The sequence below is a fragment of the Periophthalmus magnuspinnatus genome, chromosome 2, assembly GCF_009829125.3.
Source record: "Periophthalmus magnuspinnatus isolate fPerMag1 chromosome 2, fPerMag1.2.pri, whole genome shotgun sequence".
In the NCBI taxonomy this organism is placed as follows: domain Eukaryota; kingdom Metazoa; phylum Chordata; class Actinopteri; order Gobiiformes; family Gobiidae; genus Periophthalmus; species Periophthalmus magnuspinnatus.
In genome coordinates this window covers 17202993-17223241 of record NC_047127.1, presented here as the reverse complement: position 1 = coordinate 17223241, position 20249 = coordinate 17202993, and the positions used below count along the sequence as shown (strand labels likewise).

Here is a 20249-nt window from a genome sequence, read left to right as displayed (position 1 = left end):
GATTTAGTCCAGGTTCAGTCCCGGTTTAGTTCTGGTTTAGTCCTGGTTTAGTTCTGTTTTAGTCCTATTTTACTCCTGATTTAGTCCTGGTTCAATCCTGGTTTAGTCTTTTGTTATATCGTTCAGTATTAGTCTTCAGAGAAAATGACACTCGCTTTGACGCATGTATTTAAAGCCACACTGCGTAACTTCTGCTGCATACTTGTCTCCATTGTATCTATCTCTATAGAGAAAACCAGATGACACAACTTGGCCAAATTACAGGTCAGATCTGTGGAGAGGCCCCCATGTGAGATAGATAAAATAAAAATTTTCATACTGTGGAATACATTTCAGGCATAATAATCACATTTGGGTGGAGATGAACATGTAGAAGACTGCCCAGCAGAAATGTGACACAATGCACCTTTAATTCTTTCTATTTAGTGGCTGCAACATAAACATGAAGAATCTAAAGAATGAAATCTCAGGAGGATTCTTATATCAGATCTGTAATTTAAGTTTAAGAAAGTCTGTCGAGTTACTAAGGAACAAACTTATACAAGACAAGAAAGAATTCCTGGTTTAGACCTGGTTTAGTCCTGTTTTAGAACTGGTTAAGACCTGGTTTAGCCCAGGATTAGACATGGTTTAGACCTGGGTAGACCTGATTTAGACCTTGTTTAGACCTGGTTTAGATCTGGCTTAGACCTGGTTTATACCTGGTTTAGACCTTGTTTAGCTGTGGATTAGACCTGGTATGGACCTGGTTTAGACCTGGGTATAGTCCTCCTTTAGTCTTGGTTAAGTCCTGGTATGGACCTGATTTGGACCTGCTATTTAAACCTGTATCAGTTCTGATTTAAACCTGGTTTAGCCCTGGTTTAAGACCTGTCTTAGACCTGGTTCAGCCCTGGTTCAGACCTTGTTTAGACCTGGTTTAGCCCTGGTTCAGCCCTGGTTTAAACCTGGTTTAGACCTGGTTTAGACCCGGTTTAGCCCTGGTTTAGCCCTGGTTTAGCTTTAGTTTAGCCCTGGTTGAGACCTGCTTTAGCCCTAGTTTAGACCTAGTTTAGACCTGGTTTAAACCTGGTTTAGTCCCGATTTAGCCCTGCTTTAGTCCAGGTTTATCCTTGCTTAGTCCTGCTTTAACCCTGTATAGACCTTGTTTAAAAATGCTTTAGTCCTTAGGTATACTTCTGGTTTTAACCCTGGTTTAGATGTGGTTAAATCCTTGTTTATTGTGTGTTAGTTCCGTTTTAGTCTTGGTATAGTCCCTGGTTTAGTCCTGGTTTTGTCCCTGGCTTAGTCCTTGTTTAGTCTTGTTTAGTTTTGGTTTAGTCCCTGGTTTAATCCTGGTTTAGTCCCTGGTTTAATCCCTGGTTTAGTCCCTGGTTTAGTCCTTGTTTAATGCTTGGTTTCATCCTTGATTAGTCCTTGGTTAGTCACTGGTTGTGAACAGATATGACATAGTCTCATGGTTTGAGTCTCCTCCTCTCAGAGTCTCCACAATGGTTGGAAAATGATAGTTTTTCATTTTAATTATTCTGAAATGATGGGTTTGAAATAGTTAAGGAGGAGGAGCAGAGAAAGGAAGAGTAGGAGAGGAAGAGAGATGGATGAGAGGAGAGAGGAGAAGAGAGAGAAGAAGGAGAGGGGAGGAGAAGCAGGAGGAAGAGAAGGAGCAAGAGAAGAGGAGAGGAGGAGAGGAGGAGAAAAGGAGGACAAGGAGAGGAGAAGAGAGAGAGGAGGAGCAGAGACAAAGAGCTCAGATCATTTGAAAAGATCCTAACTCAAAAGCTCAGCTGGAGTCTGAATGAAACGCTGCAATTAGAGATAAATATTTGTAAATATTATTCAAAAGAGATTTTAGTCCTGGTTTAGTCCTGGGTTAGTCCTGGTTTAGTCCTGGTTTAGTCCTTGTTTAGGTCTGGTTTAGTCTGGGTTAAGACCAGATAGATATGGTTTAGTCCTGTTTAGTTTAGTTAAAACTGTTCAGACCTTGTTTAGTCCTGATTCGGACTATCTTAGTTTTGCCCCGGTTAAGTCCTGTTTAGACCTGGTTTAGTCCAGTTTTAATCCTAGTTTAGACCTGGTTTAAACCTGGTTTAGTCTTTTTTTTTTAGTCCTGCTTAGTCCTAGTTTAGACTTGTTTTAGTCCTGGTTTAGTCCTTTTTAGACCTGGTTTATTCCTGGTTTAGACCTGGTTTAGTCCAGGTTTAGTCCTAGTTTAGACCTGGTTTAAACCTGATTTAGTCTTTTTTTAGTCCTGTTTAGTCCTAGTTTAGACTTGTTTTAGTCCTGGTTTACTCCTGTTTAGACCTGGTTTATTCCTGGTTTAGACCTGGTTTAGTCCAGGTTTAGTCCTAGTTCAGACCTGGTTTAAACCTGATTTAGTCTTTTTTTTAGTCCTGTTTAGTCCTTTTAGTCCTGGTTTAGTCCTTGTTTAGATCTGGTTTAGTCTGGGTTAAGACCTGGTTTAGACCAGATTTAAATATGGTTTAGTCCTGTTTAGTCCTGATTTAAAACTGTTCAGACCTTGTTTAGTCCTGGTTCAGACTTGTCTCAGTTTTGTGCTGTTAAGTCCTGTTTAGACCTGGTTTAGTCCAGGTTTAGTCCCAGGTTCAGTCTTGACCCATACCTGGTTTAGTTCTGGTTTAGCCTTGCTATAGTCCTTGCAGGTTCAACTCCCATTGTATGGGGCCATATTTGTATTGTTTTTCATTAAAAAAAAATAAAATAAATGCGGGTCTAACTCTGGTGTGTGTGGCTCACCTGCAAATCTAAGCTGTAAACAGAAGCTTGTCTCAGTTTGGCCCAAAACTCAGACAGATTCAAGATGGCTGCCACCGCGGCTGAGACTTCATATAAAGGCACTAATATGAAAGTCTCTGTACCTGATTTTTACTGTTTCAAAACTGTGAAAAACAGAACTAATTCATTTTGCAGTAGTCAAAATTGAATCCTCATTTACCTTATTAATGCTGAACATTCTACTTATTCACCGTAATGAGGTTATGAACACTGTTAACAACTCTAAGATATCAGAGCAGAGTTTTGTTGTCACAGTAAACCTAACACCAACTAGCACACTTCTTGATTCTCAAACAATAAAACACTTTATAATTAGATGCAGATAGAACACAGCTTATTTTGACTTCAAGTGCTGATTTTCAATCTGCTCATGTTGTAGCTTTTTTAAGTTAGACTTTATTAACTCAGTAAAACCTGTCACAAACAGAAGGACTCATCTCAAGAGCCAGTTTTCCCTGTGTTTTACATATGAAATATCCAAAAGGTAAATTCTCAAATGTTGAACCTGATCATTGCTATTGGTGACTAGACCCAAGAGCTCACTGTATTGCAACAGTCCTGGCTCTTATAGTTTAAAAAAGGTACCACAGTCACAACTGAGTCTTTGTGTCCAGAGCCTTAATCTGCAGATAGAGACACATACAAGTGTGTCTTATCCTCAGTATATGGGCAGCCCTCATGTGAAAGCTCAGAATCTCCGGAATTCACTCACTGAGCTGCAGAGGCTGCACTAGCACTGATTCATGGTTGGCTGCAGGTGCTGGGGTTTAGGTAGTGACCATTCAGATCAGAGAGAGTCCTTTTAGGTTAAAACCAACTGGATTTCAGCTTGCTGCAGGAGATGACTGTCAGCCCCAGGGCAGAAGGTTAGGGCTAAACCTGGACCAAACTAGGAAATAAATCAGGACGAAACCAGGACAAGACCAGGGACAAAACCACCTAGGACTAAACCAGGAACTAAACCAGGGACCAAACCAGGGACTAAACCAGGGACTAAACCAGGACTAAACCAGGGACTAAACTAGGACTAGACCAGGGGCTAAACCAGGACTAAACCAGGGACTAAACCAGGACTAAACTAGGACAAAACCAGGGACTAAACTAGGAGTAGTCCTAAACGAGGCACTAAACCAGGGACTAAACCAGGCATTAAACTGGGACTAAATCAGGACAAAACCAGGGACTAAACCAGAGACTAAACCAGGACTAAACCAGATCAGAACCAGGGACTTAACCAGGGACTAAACCAGGACAAAACCAGGGACTAAACCTGGGACTAAACCAGGGATTAAACCAAGACTAAACCAGAGACTAAAACAGGGACTAAACCAGGACAAAATCAGAACTAAACCAGGGCCTAAACCAGGACAAAACCTGGGACTAAACAAGAGACTAAATCAGGGACTAAACTAGGACTAAACCAGAGACTAAACAAGGCACTAAACCAGGACTACACTAGGATAGTTTAGTTTTGTGAGGTTTACATAGAGACATTTGGTTCTTTTGTTGAACTATAATTAGCATAAATGATGACATCTGATGACATACAATTAGTATTCAAGTAAATGGACATGTGTAATGACAGAGAGAAGATGGAGAGGACGGGAGGGCATCTGACACACAGGGATACAGGAAGAGGGCATCTGACACACTGGGATACAGGAGGATAGGATAGAATCACAGTTTACAAACCAGTCTATGCCTCTCTCCTGTTTTATAGTTGTAGTAACATTAAGCACAAGGGACCAAAAAGAAAGAAAGTTTTAACAGTGTATATTTACAAAAGTGCGAAAAGGCAAATGACAGTAGATCAGATGGTGAGTCGGGAGTGAAGAGTTTGCCATGGTCCAAGGGAGAAGCGTGAGTAGCTGAGTCAGAGACGGGGAGAACAGTACCGGTACAGCAGGGTTGAAGAAAGGAGAGCTGAGCTGGTGAGCGGGATATGGTGAGGAGCAAAAAGTATCTGGTAAGCAAACTAAAAAGCAGGAAAAAACATGAACTGAGCCAAGCAAGGTGTATTCACATGAGGAGGAGGGGGATTGGCAGGAGGGCAAAGGTCACTGGTACGGATGGGCTTGATTTGGGACACATGGAAAGTAGAGTGGATGTGGAGAGACGGAGGAAGTTGTATGGCAGCTGAATTCATGATCTTGGTGATTTTGAATGGCCCCAGGAAGCAGGGGAATAGTTTCCGGGAGTCGGTCTTGAGGGGGATGGTCTTGGACGACAGCCAAACCGATTGACCAGGTTGACCATGTTGATAGCTGGGAGCGGGAGTGCGGTGCCGGTCTGCAGCTGTCTTGGTACGAGCCCCCGATTGGAGTAGTGCGGCTCTGGTCTTGTCCTAGACTGTGACAGCATTGAAGGTGGTGATGTACGGACGGTACCGCCAGGTCTTTTTCCTCCAACGGAAAGAGTGGGGGCTTGTAGCCAAGGGAGGCTTAGAATGGGGATATACCTGTGGCCGAACTCACTGAGAAATTGTGTGCGTATTCTATCCAGGGTAAGAATGTACTCCAGACAGAAGGGTTTGAAGATACCACACATCGCAACGCCGTCTCCAAATCCTGGTTTGCCCGCTCGGTCTGTCTGTTGGACTGGGGATGGAAACCGGATATGAGGCTGACAGATGCGCCCAGACCCTCGCAGAAAGCAAGCCACACCTGGGAGGTAAACTGGGTGCCACAGTCTGAGACAATATCCGAGGGAATTCCATGCAGCCAGAATACGTGACTTGTAATCTGGTCAGCTGTTTCCTTGGCAGTTGGGAGCTTTGGCAGGGTGATGAAATGGGCTGCCTTGGAGAAACGGTCGACGATGGTGAGGATGACCGTGTTGCCTTGGGACAGTGAGAGGCCTGTGATGAAGGCCACCGCCACATGGGACCAAGGCCTCTTCGGGACTGGAAGTGGATGCAGCAGGCCGGATGGTGGCGAATGGGAGGTCTTACCTCTGGCACACACCTGGCATGCGGGGACGTAAGACCTGGTGTCTCTGTCGACGGTAGACCACCAAAAATGACATTTCAACAGCAAGAGTGTGCGATTGGCCCCTGGGTGACAGGCGAACCGAGACCATTCCAGTATCTGGAACGAAAAGAGTGCCAGGCGGGCCATTACCTGGATCAGGGTCATTGCGTTGAGCCTCCCAGACCAAGTCTTCAATCTCCCAGTGGATGGCTGTGACAACACAGGTAGGTGGAATGATGGGTTTTGGATCAGTGGTGGACTCCTCCTTGGTGAACTGACAAGAAAGGGCGTCTGGCTTGACGTTACGGGATCCCGGATGGTAGGTAAGTGTAAAATGAAACTGACTAAAGAATAGGGACCAACGACGGGTATTAAGGCGTTTGGAAGATTGAATGTAGGAAAGATTCTTATGGTCAGTCCATACCAAAAAGGGTTGCTCCGCCCACCAACCAGTGCTGCCACTCCTCCAATGCGAGCTTGACCACCAGTAGCTCGCAATCCCCCACATCATAGTTGCTTTCCGCTGGAGACAAACGGCGAGAGAATAAAGCACAGGGAAACAAACGATTGTGGGGTTCAAACCTCTGGGAGAGGACAGCTCCCACTCCGGTGTCTGAGGCGTCTACCTCCACAATGTACTGGCAAGAGGGGTCAGGCTGTTGTAGGAGGAGGTGAAGAGGCCCCTCAGTTTGTCGAAGGCGGACTGGGCTTTGGGGGTCCAAGTGAACTATCTGGAAGGAGAAGTCAGTTTGGTGAGAGGTGAAACCACATGGCTAAAGTACCGGATGAACTGTCTATAAAAGTTGGCAAAACCGATAAACCTCTGGAGTTGTTTTTGGTTATTGGGTATTGGCCAATCAGTCACGGCTTTAATTTTCTACGGGTCAGCTCTCACCTGTACACGCCCCATGATGAATCCCAAGAAACTGACCTCGTCTGCGTGGAACTCGCACTTTTCGGCCTTGACGTAGAGTTTATTCTCGAGAAGACGTTGGAGGACCTGGCGTACATGATACTGGTGTTCCTGCGGGGACTGCGAAAAGATCAGGATGTCATCAAGATACACAAAAACAAAACAGTTCAGGAAAGAAGGATGTCATTGATAAGGGCCTGGAAGACTGCTGGGGATGACCAGATACTCGAAGTGTCCCAATGGTGTCTTGAAGGCAGTCTTCCACTTGTCCCCCTCCCTTATGCGCACCAAGTGAAATGTGTTCTGCAGGTCAAGTTTTGTAAAAATGGTGGCTCCTTGGAGTGGTGTAAAGGCGGAGCCAATGAGAGGAAAAGGGTATTTATTTTTAACGGTGATGTTGTTGAAGCTCCTGTAGTCAATGCATGGACGTAGAGTTTTATCCTTTTTCGCCACAAAGAAAAAACCTGCGCCCACAAGAGAGGAGGACGGATGGATAATGCCTGCGGCCAGGGAATCTCAGATCTACTGCTCCATAGTTTCTCGTTCCGGCTTGGATAGGTTATAAAGGCAGCTGGAAGGCAAGGGAGCACCGGGCAAGAGGTCTATCATGTCAATCATAAGGGCGGTTGGGAGGAAGCGAGAGTTCCCAACTTAAAGATCGTGGTATTCCTCCGGTATAGAGGAGAGATCCGTGGTGTCTGGGGAAGGATTAATTTCTGTGGCAAAAAGTATCCGGTAAGCAAGGTAAAAGCAGGAAAAAACATGAACTGAGCCAAGCAAGATGTATTCACATGAACGTGCAGACGATCTGGTGGCAAGTATCGGGTCCTGGCTCCTCTTATCCATGGCAGGTGCAGCTGATTGTGATTGCTTCCAGGTGCACACGGGAGGAGCCAAGATCTCCTCCCAGCTCCAGGCTTAGACACGTGAGGGAGGGGAAACAACAACAAATACCCTTCACATGCAGCATATCAAATCTCTTCAAAATCTGCAGTGAATCACAAACACAAATGTACAGGATCATTTGGAGATTTCTTATTACCAAACCGGGACCAAATTAAGGCCAAACCAGGACCGAACCAGGACCGAACCAGGACCGAATCAGGACTAAATCAGGGGCTAAACCAGACCTGAACCAGGATAAAACCAGAACTAAACTAAGGCTTAAACCAGGACTAAACCAAGTCCAAACCAGGACTGAAATGAGTCTGTAAATTAGGTTTAAGCCAGGACCAAACCAGGACTAAAAACAAAACCAACTAACCAGGTCTGAACCGGATCTAAACCAGGTATGAAGCCAAAGTCAAAGACTAAAACAAGCCTAAGCCAAGTGCTGAACCAGTGCAGTATTTCCCCGTCCCTCTCCCTCTCTATGGAGGTCCATAGACCTCCATAGAGAGGGAGAGGGACGGGGAAATACCCTTTTGTTGCTGCCGAAGCTGGAGTCAGATGTTGTTTCCATGACAACGGAGTGGCAGATCAAAGGGACTGGGAATCTCCCCGGTAACAAGAGAGAGAGAGGGGGGGGGGTTATATGAAAATGCAAAATGTGACAGCTCTGACAGTTCACACAAAGAACGAGTAACACGGGAGGAGAAGGGGGGGGGGGATTAGGAGGAGAGAAGAGGATTAGGAGGTGAATAAAGAGGAGCAGGAGGAGGAGAAGAGAGCGGAGAGGAGGTAGAGAGAAGAGGAGGAGGAGCAAGAGAGGAGCAGAGGACAAGAAGGAGGAGAAAGCCAGCCACATTGACATCAGAAATGATCATGATCTTCTGACAGTTGTATTTTTCCGAGTCCCTCTGTCCTTGCCTGTCTAAGTCTCTCTGTCCGAGTGAGTCCCAGTCTCTCTGTCCCAGTGAGTCTTTTTGTCTGAGCAAGTCCCAGAACTAAACCAGGGACTAAACCAAAACTAAACCAGGACTGAAACAAGGACTAAACCAGGTCTAAACCAAGGAAAAATCCCAGTCTAAACCAATCCATCTCTGTGTTTTATGAGAGCTTCAGACAAAAGGGATTCCCCAATCCTGGTTTAGCCCTGGTTTAGCCCTGGTTCAGCCTTAGACATAGTTTAGTCCTGGTTTAGTCCTTGTTAAGCCCTGGTTTAGTCCATGTTTAGTCCAGGTTCATCCCTAGACCTGGTTTAGTCTTGGTTTAGTCCTGGCTTAGTTCTGGTCTCTGAAGTTCTGTAGAAAATGGTGGGGCTTGGTGGATAGAGTAAGTGACACGGGACAATGAGAGACAGAATGTTAAGAGCATTACGTTAAGAGACAATGAACAGGACTAAAGCAGGATAGAACCGCGTCTAAACGCGGGAGTAAACCAGGGACTAAACCAAGGACTAAACCAGGACTAAAGCAGGGCTGAACCAGAGACAAATCCAGGAATAAACTAGGCGTAAACCAGCGAAAAATATTATAGGACTGTTATTATCCTTAATGATGACTGATTCCAAATAGTGTCTTTAATCAAATGAACCAATGAGACAGCAGCAGCCAAAGTCCAGTTTAAGCATTTTTTAGGGGATGTAGATGAATGAGGATTGTAATTTTTGGGAGGTGAGGAGCAGGACAGAGAAGCAGTGTAAAAGGGTTTTTTTCTAAGGGAAATACAAACAGAAAACAACTAGGGTAAACGATAGTGAAACTGTATCAATTTAGAATTACCCAAACATAAATGAAGGTAACCAAGGTAACACATTTGGAGGCTAAAGATCAACACACTTGCACTGCATAAATGAGGAGAGCTCCTCCAGGCTAAATTAAGTTAAGAGACAAAAAACAGGACTAAAGCAGGGCTGAACCAGGTCTAAACAAGGACTAAACCAGGGACCAAACCAGGGCTAAACCAGGAGTAAAGCAGGACTGAACCAAGACTAAATCAGGGACTAAACCATGACAGAGAAACATATGGTCTGATCATATCAAAAACAAAGGTTGCTGGTTCAGTTTCAACAAGCTTGTGCATACTATGGTTATGTCCTTTGGCAAGAGACTTTGGCAAGACATGTTTTATGCCAATTTCAGCTCTGAACAACATCTTGCTTTTTAAACTGCAAATCTAATCACAATCCCAAAAAAGTGCAATTTAAGTCTTGTTTTTTTCCTGCAGCCCTAGATGTGCTGTTGTTGTTTATTAGTTTATTTGTTTGTTTGTTTGTTTACAGAACCACAGCTGAAGGGAATTGTAACGCGGCTCTTCTGCAGACAGGGCTTTTATCTGCAGATGGCGCAAGACGGAAGTCTGGACGGAACCAAAGACGACAGCACACATGCAAGTAAATAACAAATCTGTCTGTCTGTCAAAGACCAAGCACCAACACAAGTAAATAACCAGTATATCTATCTATTAGATAGCAGCAGTAGCGGTAGCAGCAATAGTAGTAGTAGTAGTAGTATTAGTAGCAGCAGTAGTAATAGCAGCACTAGTAGTAGCGGTAGTAGCAATAGACCATGGGTTCTTTAATACCACTCTGTTTTTGTGGATTTGCTCAGATCAATCCAAGTGAATGGTCAAACAGATAAAGTAATTACAGTGACCTATAAGTATTTAATTTATGTATTTTATAACGAACATAAACTCTTGGAGCGCTCTTCAGTCTGAGGAGAAAGGACTTAGGAAAAGTACAGGAACAGCTGAGACAACTTTAAGGAACCAGCAGAAATGAGGCACAAAAATTAAACTGAGGCATCTCTGTCCATGGTGCTGAACCAGAGTGAATGCACTTTTAGCCTTATGTTCACTGTCCAATGAAATATTGCTTGTCCTGGTTTAGCCCTGATGTACTTCTAGTTTAGTCCTGATTTAGTCCTGGTTTTATCCTGATTTACTCCTGGTTTAGACCTGTTCCATGATGCCTACTAATTTCAAGGTTTCCGGTTCAATATCAACTAGCCTAGTGGTCATGTCATTTTTGCATGACACTTTGGCAAGTCATTATTTATGTATGAATATAGTTTAGCACCTATAGTATTTATATATAGGTTTAGACCTGGTTTAGTTCTAGTTTAGTCCTGGTTTAGACCTGGTTTAGTCTAAATTATAAAAACCCATAGCAGTGACTAATTAGTCACAAATTCAGTTTAAATAGTAATCCTGATCCTTTGTGTGTTTTCACAGCTCTGTTTGAGCTGATTCTTTGTTTCCTCAGCTCTGTTTAAAGTGATCCTTTATTTTTTCAGCTCTGTTTAACCTGATCCTTTGTTTCCTCAGCTCTGTTTAACCTGATCCTTAGTGTGTTTCCTCAGCTGTTTAACCTGATTCTTTGTGTGTTTCCTCAGCTCTGTTTAACCTAATCCTTTGTGTGTTTCCTCAGCTCTGTTTAACCTGATCCTTGGTTTCCTCAGCTCTGTTTAACCTGATCCTTTGTTTCTTCAGCTCTGTTTAACCAAATCCCTAGTGTGTTTCCTCAGCTCTGTTTAACCTGATCCTTTATTTCTTCAACTCTGTTTTACTTGATTCTTGGCTTGTTTCCTCAGTTTTGTTTAACCTGATCCTTTATGTTTTCAGCTGTTTAACCCGGTCTTAGTTTCTTCAGCTCTGTTTAAGCTGGTCCTTTGTTTCTTCAGCTCTGTTTAGTGTGATCCTTTGTTTCCTCAGCTCTGTTTAACTTGATCCTTTGCTTCCTCATCTCTGTTTAACCTGATCCTTAGTGTGTTTCCTCAGCTCTGTTTAACTTAATCCTTTGTGTGTTTCTTCAGCTCTGTTTAACCTGACCTTTTGCTTTCTCTGCTCTGTTTAACCTGATTCTTTGTTTCCTCAGCTCTGTTTAACTTGATCCTTTGTTTTCTCTGCTCTCTTTACCCTGATCCTTTGTGTGTTTCCTCAGCTCTGTTTAACCTGATCCTTTGTTTCCACAGCTCTGTTTAACCTGATCCTTTGTGTATTTCCTCGGATCTGTTTAACCTGATCCTTTGTTTCCTCAGCTCTGTTTAACCTGATCCTTTGTTTCTTCAGATCTGTTTAGCCTAATCCTTTAGTGTGTTTCCTCAGCTCTGTTTAACCTGGTCTTTGTTTCTTCAGCTCTGTTTAAACTGGTCCTTTGTTTTCTCAGCTCTGTTTAACCTGATCCTTTGTTTCCTCAGCTCTGTTTAACCTGATGCTTTGTGTGTTTCTTCAGCTTTGTTTAACTTGATCCTATATTTCCTCAGCTTTGTTTAACCTGATCCTTTGTGTGTTTCCTCGGGTCTGTTTTACCTGATCCTTTGTTTCTTCAGCTCTGTTTTATATGATCCTTTGTTTGTTCAGCTCTGTGTAACCTGATCCTTTGCTTCCTCAGCTCTGTTTAACCTGATCCCTGTTGGACTCAGAGTCGTGGCCATTCAGTCAAGTAAAACCGGACTGTACATCGCCATGAACGGGGAAGGGCATCTGTATACTTCTGTGAGTGCTTTCAAAATAAAACTACAGCTGTATCCTTCAAAATAAAAGAGCCACGGACAGCTAAAGGCATCTGTACACTTTTATGAGTGCTTTCAAAATAAAACTACAACTCTATCCTTCAAAATAAAAGACCCATGAATGGGGAAGGGCATTTACATACTTTTTTTTTTTACATACTCCTTGAAAATAAAACAGGCAAAAAGTGTCTTGATGTCTGAAATAACTGTGTGATTGTCCTGGTTTAGTCCCTCTATTAGTCCTGGTTTAAACCCTGGTTTAGTCTCTGGTTTAGTCCAGAACTAATCCAGGGGCTAAACCAGGTTAGTCCTGGTTTAGCCCCTGGAATAGTTCTGGTTTAGTCCTGGTGTAGTCCCTGGTTTAGTCCTGGTTTAGTGCTGGTTTAGTCCCCGGTTTAGTCCCTGGTTTAGTCCCTGGTATAATTCTGGTTTAGTTCTGGTTTAGTCCCTGGTTTAGTACTGGTTTAGTTCTGCATTAGTCCTGGTTTAGTCCCTGGTTTAGTCCCTGGTTTAATCCCTGGTTTAATCCCTGGTTTAATCCCTGGTTTAGTTCTGATTTATTTGTGGTTATTCTTGATCTTGTTCATATTTAGTAATGCTTGCTTGCTGGTAAACTAAATTTACCTCTCAGATCTCTCTCTCTCTCTCTCTCCCTCTCCACTGTCTCTCTTCTCTCTTCTTTCATCCCTCTCTTTTGTCATTAGGGGTTGTTTCCTCTCTCTCTCTCTCTCTCTCTCTCTCTCTCTCATTCTCACATTCCCTTGTTTTCCACCCTCTGCTTTCATGTCTCGTTCCTCATCTTGTCCTCTTTCTCTTCTACCCCCTTTCCTCTCCCTCCTCTTTTCTCACTCTCCTCTTCTCTCCTCCTCTTCTCTCCCTCTCCTCTTCTCTCCCTCTCCTCTCTCTCTCCTCTCTCCCCCGGCTCTTTTCTCCCTCTCTTCTCTACCTCTCCTCTCTCCCTCTACATTTCTCTCATGCTCTTTTCTCCCTCTCCTCTTCTCTTCCCCTGCTCTCTCCATCTCCTCTTCTACCCTTTTCTCTCCCTCTCCTCTTCACTGCCTCCCCTCTCTCTCTTTTCTCCCTCTTGTTGTTAGGAGCTTGTCTGATTGTTTACTCTCTCGGGGTAATTACAGCTGTGATAATGAACAGTGTGGAACCAAAACACTCCCACGACAACAACACAGACAAATAAACATCAGATGCCGTCCTGTCCTTCCCCTTTGTGTCAGATACCCTCACATCCTCCTCATGTGTGTCACATGCCCTCCCATCCTCCTGTATCCCTGTGTGTCAGATGTCCTCCCCTCCTTCTGTATCCCTGTGTGTCAGATACCCTCCCCTCCTCTTGTATCCCTGTGTGTCAGATGCCCTTCCATCCTGCTCCTGTGTGTCAGATGCCCTCCCATCCTCCTCCTGTATCCCTCTGTGGGTCAGATACCCTACCATGCTCTTATATTCCTGTGTGTTAGATGCCCTCCCTTTGTGTCAGATTCTCTCCCTTCTTGGTGGACTGGATTTACAGTGCATTTGGAGTAGATTTTGGTTGTAAATATTTTGTTTAATTATTGACACTTGAATCTTTGCTCATCTGTGAAGCCTTCAGATATTTACAGAGAGAGAGAAGGATGAGAGAGAGAGGGAGGAGAGACTGTGAGAGAGGGCGGATGGAAGATGAGAGGAAAGAGAGGGAGGAGGGGGAGAGAGAAATATGAGAGGGAAGAGAGAGAGAGGGGTGGAAGACAAGAGGAAAGAGAGGGAGGAGGGAGAAAGAAATATGAGAGGTAGAGGGAGGAGAGACAGAGAGAGAGGGGGTGGAAGATGAGAGGAAAGAGGGAGGAGGGACAGAGAAATATGACAGGGAGGAGAGAGAGGGGTGGAAGACAAGAGGAAAGAGAGGGAGGAGGGAGAGAGAAATATGAGAGGTAGAGGGAGGAGAGACAGAGAGAGGGGGGTGGAAGATGAGAGGAAAGAGAGGGAGGAACAACGAGGCCGTTTACGTCGCCCAGACTAGCGTTACCGGAGCCCCACCCTGGAGCCAGGCCTGGGGTGGGTGCTCGGCAGCGAGCGCCTGGTGGCCCGGCCGGGCCCAGCCCGAAGGAACGACGTGGGGCCGTCCTCCCGTGGACCCACCACCTGCGAGAGGAGCCATGAGGGGCGGGTGCAGAGAGATCTGGGTGGCAGTCGAAGGTGGGGACCTCGACGACCGGATCTCCGGACATGGACACTAGCTCTGGGGACATGGAATGTCACCTCGCTGGGGGGGAAGGAGCCTGAGCTTGTGCGGGAGGTTGAGCGTTACCGGCTAGATATAGTCAGCCTCACCTCCACGCACAGCTTGGGCTCTGGAACCCAACTCCTTGAGAGGGGTTGGACTCTCCATTTCTCTGGCGTTGCCTGTGGGGAGCGGCGGCGAGCTGGTGTGGGCTTGCTCATTGCCCCACAGCTCAGCCGCCACGTTTTGGAGTTCACCCCGGTTAACAAGAAGGTCGGGGACAGGTCTCTCACTGTTGTGTCGGCCTACGGGCCAAACAGCAGTGCAGAGTACCCGGCCTTCTTGGAGTCCCTGGGAGGGGTACTAGACAGTGCACCAACCGGGGACTCTCCTGGGGGACTGCAATGCCCATGTGGGTAATGACAGTGACACTTGGAGGGGCGTGATTGGGAGGAATGGCCTCCCCGATCTGAACCCGAATGGTGTTTTGTTATTGGACTTCTGTGCTAGTCACAGTTTGTCCATAACAAACACCATGTTCGAGCACAAGGGTGTCCATCGGTGCACATGGCACCAGGACACTCTAGGTCGGAGGTCGATGATCGACTTTGTTGTCGTGTCATCTGACCTCCGACCGTGTGTCTTGGACACTCGGGTGAAGAGAGGGGCTGAGCTGTCAACTGATCACCACCTGGTGGTGAGTTGGATCCGCTGGCGGAGAAGGAAGCCGGACAGACCTGGCAGGCCCAAGCGCATCGTGAGCATCTGCTGGGAACGTCTGGCGGAGCCCTCTGTCAGAGGGGTCTTCAACTCCCACCTCCGGGAGAGCTTCTCCCTGATCCCGGGGGAGGCTGGGGACATGGACTCTGAGTGGGCCATGTTCTCCACCTCTATTGTCGATGCGGCTGCTCGTAGTTGTGGTCGTAAGGTCTGCGGTGCTTGTCACGGTGGCAATCCCCTAACCCGGTGGTGGACACCGGAAGTAAGGGATGCCGTCAAGCTGAAGAAGGAGTCCTATCGAGCCTTGTTGGCTCGTGGAACTCCTGAGGCAGCTGATAAGTACCGGCGGGCCAAGCGTGCCGCAGCTCGGGTAGTCACAGAGGCAAAAACTCGGGGTTGGGAGGAGTTCGGGGAGGCCATGGAGGAGGACTATCGGATGGCCTCAAAGAGATTCTGGCAAACCGTCCGACGCCTCAGGAGGGGGAAGCAGTGCTTCACCAACACTGTTTACAGTGTGGGTGGAGAGCTGCTGACCTCGATTGGGGATGTTGTCGGGCGGTGGAAGGAATACTTTGAGAATCTCCTCAATCCCACTGTCACGTCTTCCGAGGAGGAAGCAGAAACTGGGGACCCGGAGGCGGACTCGTCCATCACCCTGGCTGAAGTCACTGAGGTGGTTGGCAAGCTCCTCGGTGGCAAGGCTCCGGGGGTGGACGAGATCCGTCCTGAGTACCTCAAGTCTCTGGATGTTGTGGGACTGTCTTGGCTGACATGCCTCTGCAACATCGCGTGGCGGTCGGGGACAGTCCCTGTGGAATGGCAGACCGGGGTGGTGGTCCCTCTGAATAAGAAGAGTGACCGGAGGGTGTGTTCCAATTACAGGGGAATCACACTCCTCAGCCTTCCCGGTAAGGTCTACTCCAGGGTCCTGGAGAGGAGAATCCGACCGATAGTCGAACCTCGGATTCAGGAGGAGCAGTGTGGTTTTCGTCCCGGTCATGGAACACTGGACCAGCTCTATACTGTCCATCGGGTCCTCGAGGGTTCATGGGAGTTTGCCCAACCAGTCCACATGTGTTTTGTGGATCTGAAGAAGGCATTCGACCGTGTCCCTCGTGGTGTCCTTTGGGGGGTGCTCTGGGAGTATGGGGCTTTTTGGTAAGGGCTGTCCGGTCCCTGTATGACCAGAGCAGGAGCTGTGTTCGCATTGCCGGCAGTAAGTCAGACCTGTTCCCGGTGCATGTTGGACTCCGCCAGGGCTGCGCTTTATCACCGGTTCTGTTCATTATATTTATGGACAGAATTTCTAGGTGCAGCCAGGGGCCGGAGGGGCTCTGGTTCGGGAACCACAGGATCTCATCTCTGCTGTTTGCAGATGATGTTGTCCTGATGGCTTCTTCGAGCCAGGACCTGCAGCAGGCACTGGGGTGGTTTGCAGCCGAGTGTGAAATGGCTGGGATGAGAATCAGCTCCTCCAAATCCGAGGCTATGGTTCTCGACCGGAAAAAGGTGGTTTGCCCTCTCCGGGTGGGTGGTGAGTCTCTGCCTCAAGTGGAGGAGTTCAAGTATCTCGGGGTCTTGTTCACGAGTGAGGGAAGGATGGAGCGTGAGATTGACAGGCGGATCGGTGCAGCGTCTGCAGTGATGCGGTGGCTGTATCAGTCCGTTGTGGTAAAGAAGGAGCTGAGCCCAAAGGCAAAGCTCTCGATTTACCGGTCAATCTACGTTCCTACCCTCACCTATGGTCATGAGCTCTGGGTAATGACCGAAAGGACAAGGTCGCGGATACAAGCGGCTGAAATGGGTTTCCTCCGCAGGGTGGCCGGGCGCACCCTTAGGGATAGGGTGAGGAGCTCGGTCACACGAGAGGAACTCGGAGTAGAGCCGCTGCTCCTACATGTCGAGAGGAGCCAGTTGAGGTGTTCTGGGCATGTCCCACCGGGAGGAGGCCCCAGGGAAGACCCAGGACACGCTGGAGGGACTATGTCTCTCGGCTGGCCTGGGAATGCCTTGGGGTCCCACCGGAGGAGCTGGAGGACATGTCCGAGGTGAGGGAAGTCTGGGAGTCCCTGCTTAGACTGCTGCCTCCGCGACCCGGCCCCGGATAAGTGGAAGAAAATGGATGGATGGATGGAGAGGGAGGAAGGAGGGAGAAATATGGGACGGTGAGAGGAAAGAGGGAGGAGGGGTAGAGAGAAAGCTAAGAGGGAGGAGAGACAAAGAGGGGGAAAGATGAAAGAGAGGGAGGAGGGAGAAAGGACAAGAAAGGAGAATGAGAGACAGAGAGAGAAAGACGTAGGAGAGTGAGAGAGAAAGTAAGAGAGGGGGAGGGGAGAGAGAAGGAGGAGAGGAAGATAGACAGAAGAAGAGGGAGCAAGGGGAGTGGGAGAAAAGAGTGAGAAAGAGAAAAAGGTAGGGAGAGGAGGGAGAGAGAAAGAAGGAAGGAAAGTGAGGAAGACAGAAACAAAAAATGATGGACAGAGGTAAATGAGAAGGAGAGGGAAAAATAGAGAGAGGGAGAGGGCACAAAGAAGCAGACTTGTGGGACTTTCAGAATAACCTGGTATCACTGAGTTCAGGACACCAAGATCTGGGTCAGAACTAGACTAGGTCTCAGGAAAGTCAGAATCTGTTTAGTTTGAATTAAACCTGTTAAGATCACATCTAAGCCAGGACCTTGATCTGGACTAGTTGGACTCTCCTCAAATCTGGTTATGATCCTGATTGGGACTATAGCTGGACCCTCTTCAGATCTGGTTATGATCCTGGTCTTGTTCTGTGCACATGTGTCTGGCCTCTGTCATTACACACCTTCATTACATCACTGTCGTTGCTGGTAACGGCGCTGCTCGTTTCCAGGGTGATGCTTTTTCCTCCTGTTGCTTAGGAGACCTGGGCCAAACCTGAGACGACAATGTGTCTGTGACAATAACATGAAGATGTGCAGACAGGAAACACAAGAGCCAATCAGAAGAGGAGGCGAGTGATCTCAGCCAATCACAGCACTGCAAGGGATAGAGCTTTAAATATTTAAAGAGAGGGTATTATGCATAATCAACTTTTTGGAGCTTTCTGCCATGTAATCTCTCCCAGGCCCTATTCAAACCCCCCTTACGGTTAGCTACAAGATTCTGTCAAAGTCTTTTCCCACAAACCTACATCACCCATGTTCCCATACGACAATTCTCCATAACTATACAAACACATGATACAAAACAATATACAGCACTACAACTTCACAAACCTGTTGTGACGTATTGTGCAGATGCATGCTGATTATGTTTTGACGTCACTCTGAAGAGGGAGTGACTTAGCACGGAGAATGAAGGGAGGGGACACTTAGAGCATGAAAAATGAAAGTGAAACTTTTAAAACGTATCAATCCATTGTTTTCAGTGAATATAGCATTTTCAAAACAATAAAAGGAAACATGGTGACCTAAACATGGTTTATGTTATAAATACCCCCACCACACAGAAGTAAAATACGGCTTCTTTAATACCCCATAGAAGTAAAATACTCCCTTCTTTAATACCACATAGAACTAAAATACCCCCTCTTTAAATTATGCAAGTGCTGTGTTTTGGTAGAAAGTGCATATCAGTCCAGACCAGAATCCTGGCCCAGACCTGGTCAACTACAAGGTTCTACAGTCTCAACTGAGTCTGGGTGTCTAGAGTCTTAACCTGCAGATAGAGACACATACAAGTGTGTCTCATTCTCAGTATATGGACAGGCCTCATGTGAAAGCTCAGCACCTCCAGAATTCACTCACTGAGTTGCAGAGGCTGCACTAGCACTGATTTATCATTCGCAGCAGGTGCTGGATAGTGACCAACATTGAAACCAGACCCAAATGAGAGACTCATGTGTGACTCATTCTGCTCTCTGATTGGATTATCAATAACTTCTGTTTTTCATTAAGAATAAAATGAGCATTACAATTATTCTCAGCAAAACCTAGATTTGACCATGTTTACCTTGTACTGTATCTGGGGACGCTATTTAAAATCTTACATACAGTTCCTTTAAAAGACCCAGATTTCACTGTTAAAGGTCCTATTTTACGCAAAACTGACTCTTGTGATCTTTAAGCCATGTTAAAATGTTGTTACCTTCTTAAAACATACTTGGAATTGTGTTTTTCATTCACACACATTTGAATAACCCTTTATTATTAGTCTGTCTACATCTCCAAAATTGAAAATGCTCTGTTCCACCTTGTGATGTCATGAAGTGGTAGTTTTCAAGTAAACAGCTCCTTTTAACTTTAGTTCAGTAAAGACTGGCAATTCCAGGGCTGATATCATCCAAATGATTCTAGCGAAGGTGTTAAAAACACAGTGAAGCACTTCCTGTATGACATGACATCAAAAACTGTAACAGATTGTTTTCAGTTTCAGAGAGAAGAACTCAGCCTAAATATGCAAGGTTTGTGTGTTAATTATGTGTGAAGGAAACAAAACACAACTCCAGGTCTGTGTGAGATGAGGAAACAACATTATACCATAGACCAGAGAATGGATGGTATGGGCCCTTGGATGTTGTTGTGATGTTTTGTTGTTTCTGGTGCAGGAGCTGTTCACGGTGGAGTGCAAGTTCAAAGAGTCTGTGTTTGAGAACTACTACGTGATCTACAGCTCGATGCTCTACAGACAGAAGGAGTCTGGGAGAGCCTGGTACCTCGGCCTCAACAAGGATGGACAGGTCATGAAAGGAAACCGAGTAAAGAAGACTAAAGCAGCAGCCCACTTCCTGCCCAAACCCATAGAAGGTACACACATGGAGTACGCCTAGTAGCAATAGTAGCAGTAGTTGTAGCAATAGTAGTAGTAGTAGTAGTGGCAGTAGAAACAGTAGTAGTAGTAGCAGTAGAAGCAGTAGTAGTAGTAGTAGTAGTAGTGGTGGTGGTCATTAATTCAGCTACAGCCAAGTAGTGTATTACAACAGAGCGTGGAGTGAAGTGTCTTGCCCAAGGACACAAGAACAGTAGTAGCAGTCGTAGTCGTAGTAGCTTCAAAACACAACTAATTATGCAGGGTTACAGAAATATGCAAAAATAATTGAAGAATGGAGAGACAATCTGTAGAATATAGAATCCAAAGATGAGTTTCTAAATACAGCCCATAATATTCACTTCAATAAACCACAGGCAGAGAAACAAAATGTCAATGTTTAAATGTGTTTTGTGTTTTAAATGCAAAAGAGCCCATATTCTCTGACCTCTGTTCTAATGTTGTTTCCTC

The 20249-nt window shown here is 46.0% G+C and overlaps 1 protein-coding gene across 1 annotated transcript in view; it reads left to right on the top strand.

Annotated features, from left to right (window-relative positions):
• The window catches only part of LOC117382379 (fibroblast growth factor 14-like), a 31005-nt gene that overhangs the window by 10202 nt on the left and 554 nt on the right, over positions 1 to 20249 (top strand). The window contains exons 2-4 of the mRNA XM_055228034.1: positions 9839 to 9949; positions 11951 to 12054; positions 19579 to 19777. Of these exons, the coding sequence (XP_055084009.1) occupies positions 9839 to 9949; positions 11951 to 12054; positions 19579 to 19777 (414 nt within the window). The remainder of the gene's footprint in view (positions 1 to 9838; positions 9950 to 11950; positions 12055 to 19578; positions 19778 to 20249) is intronic.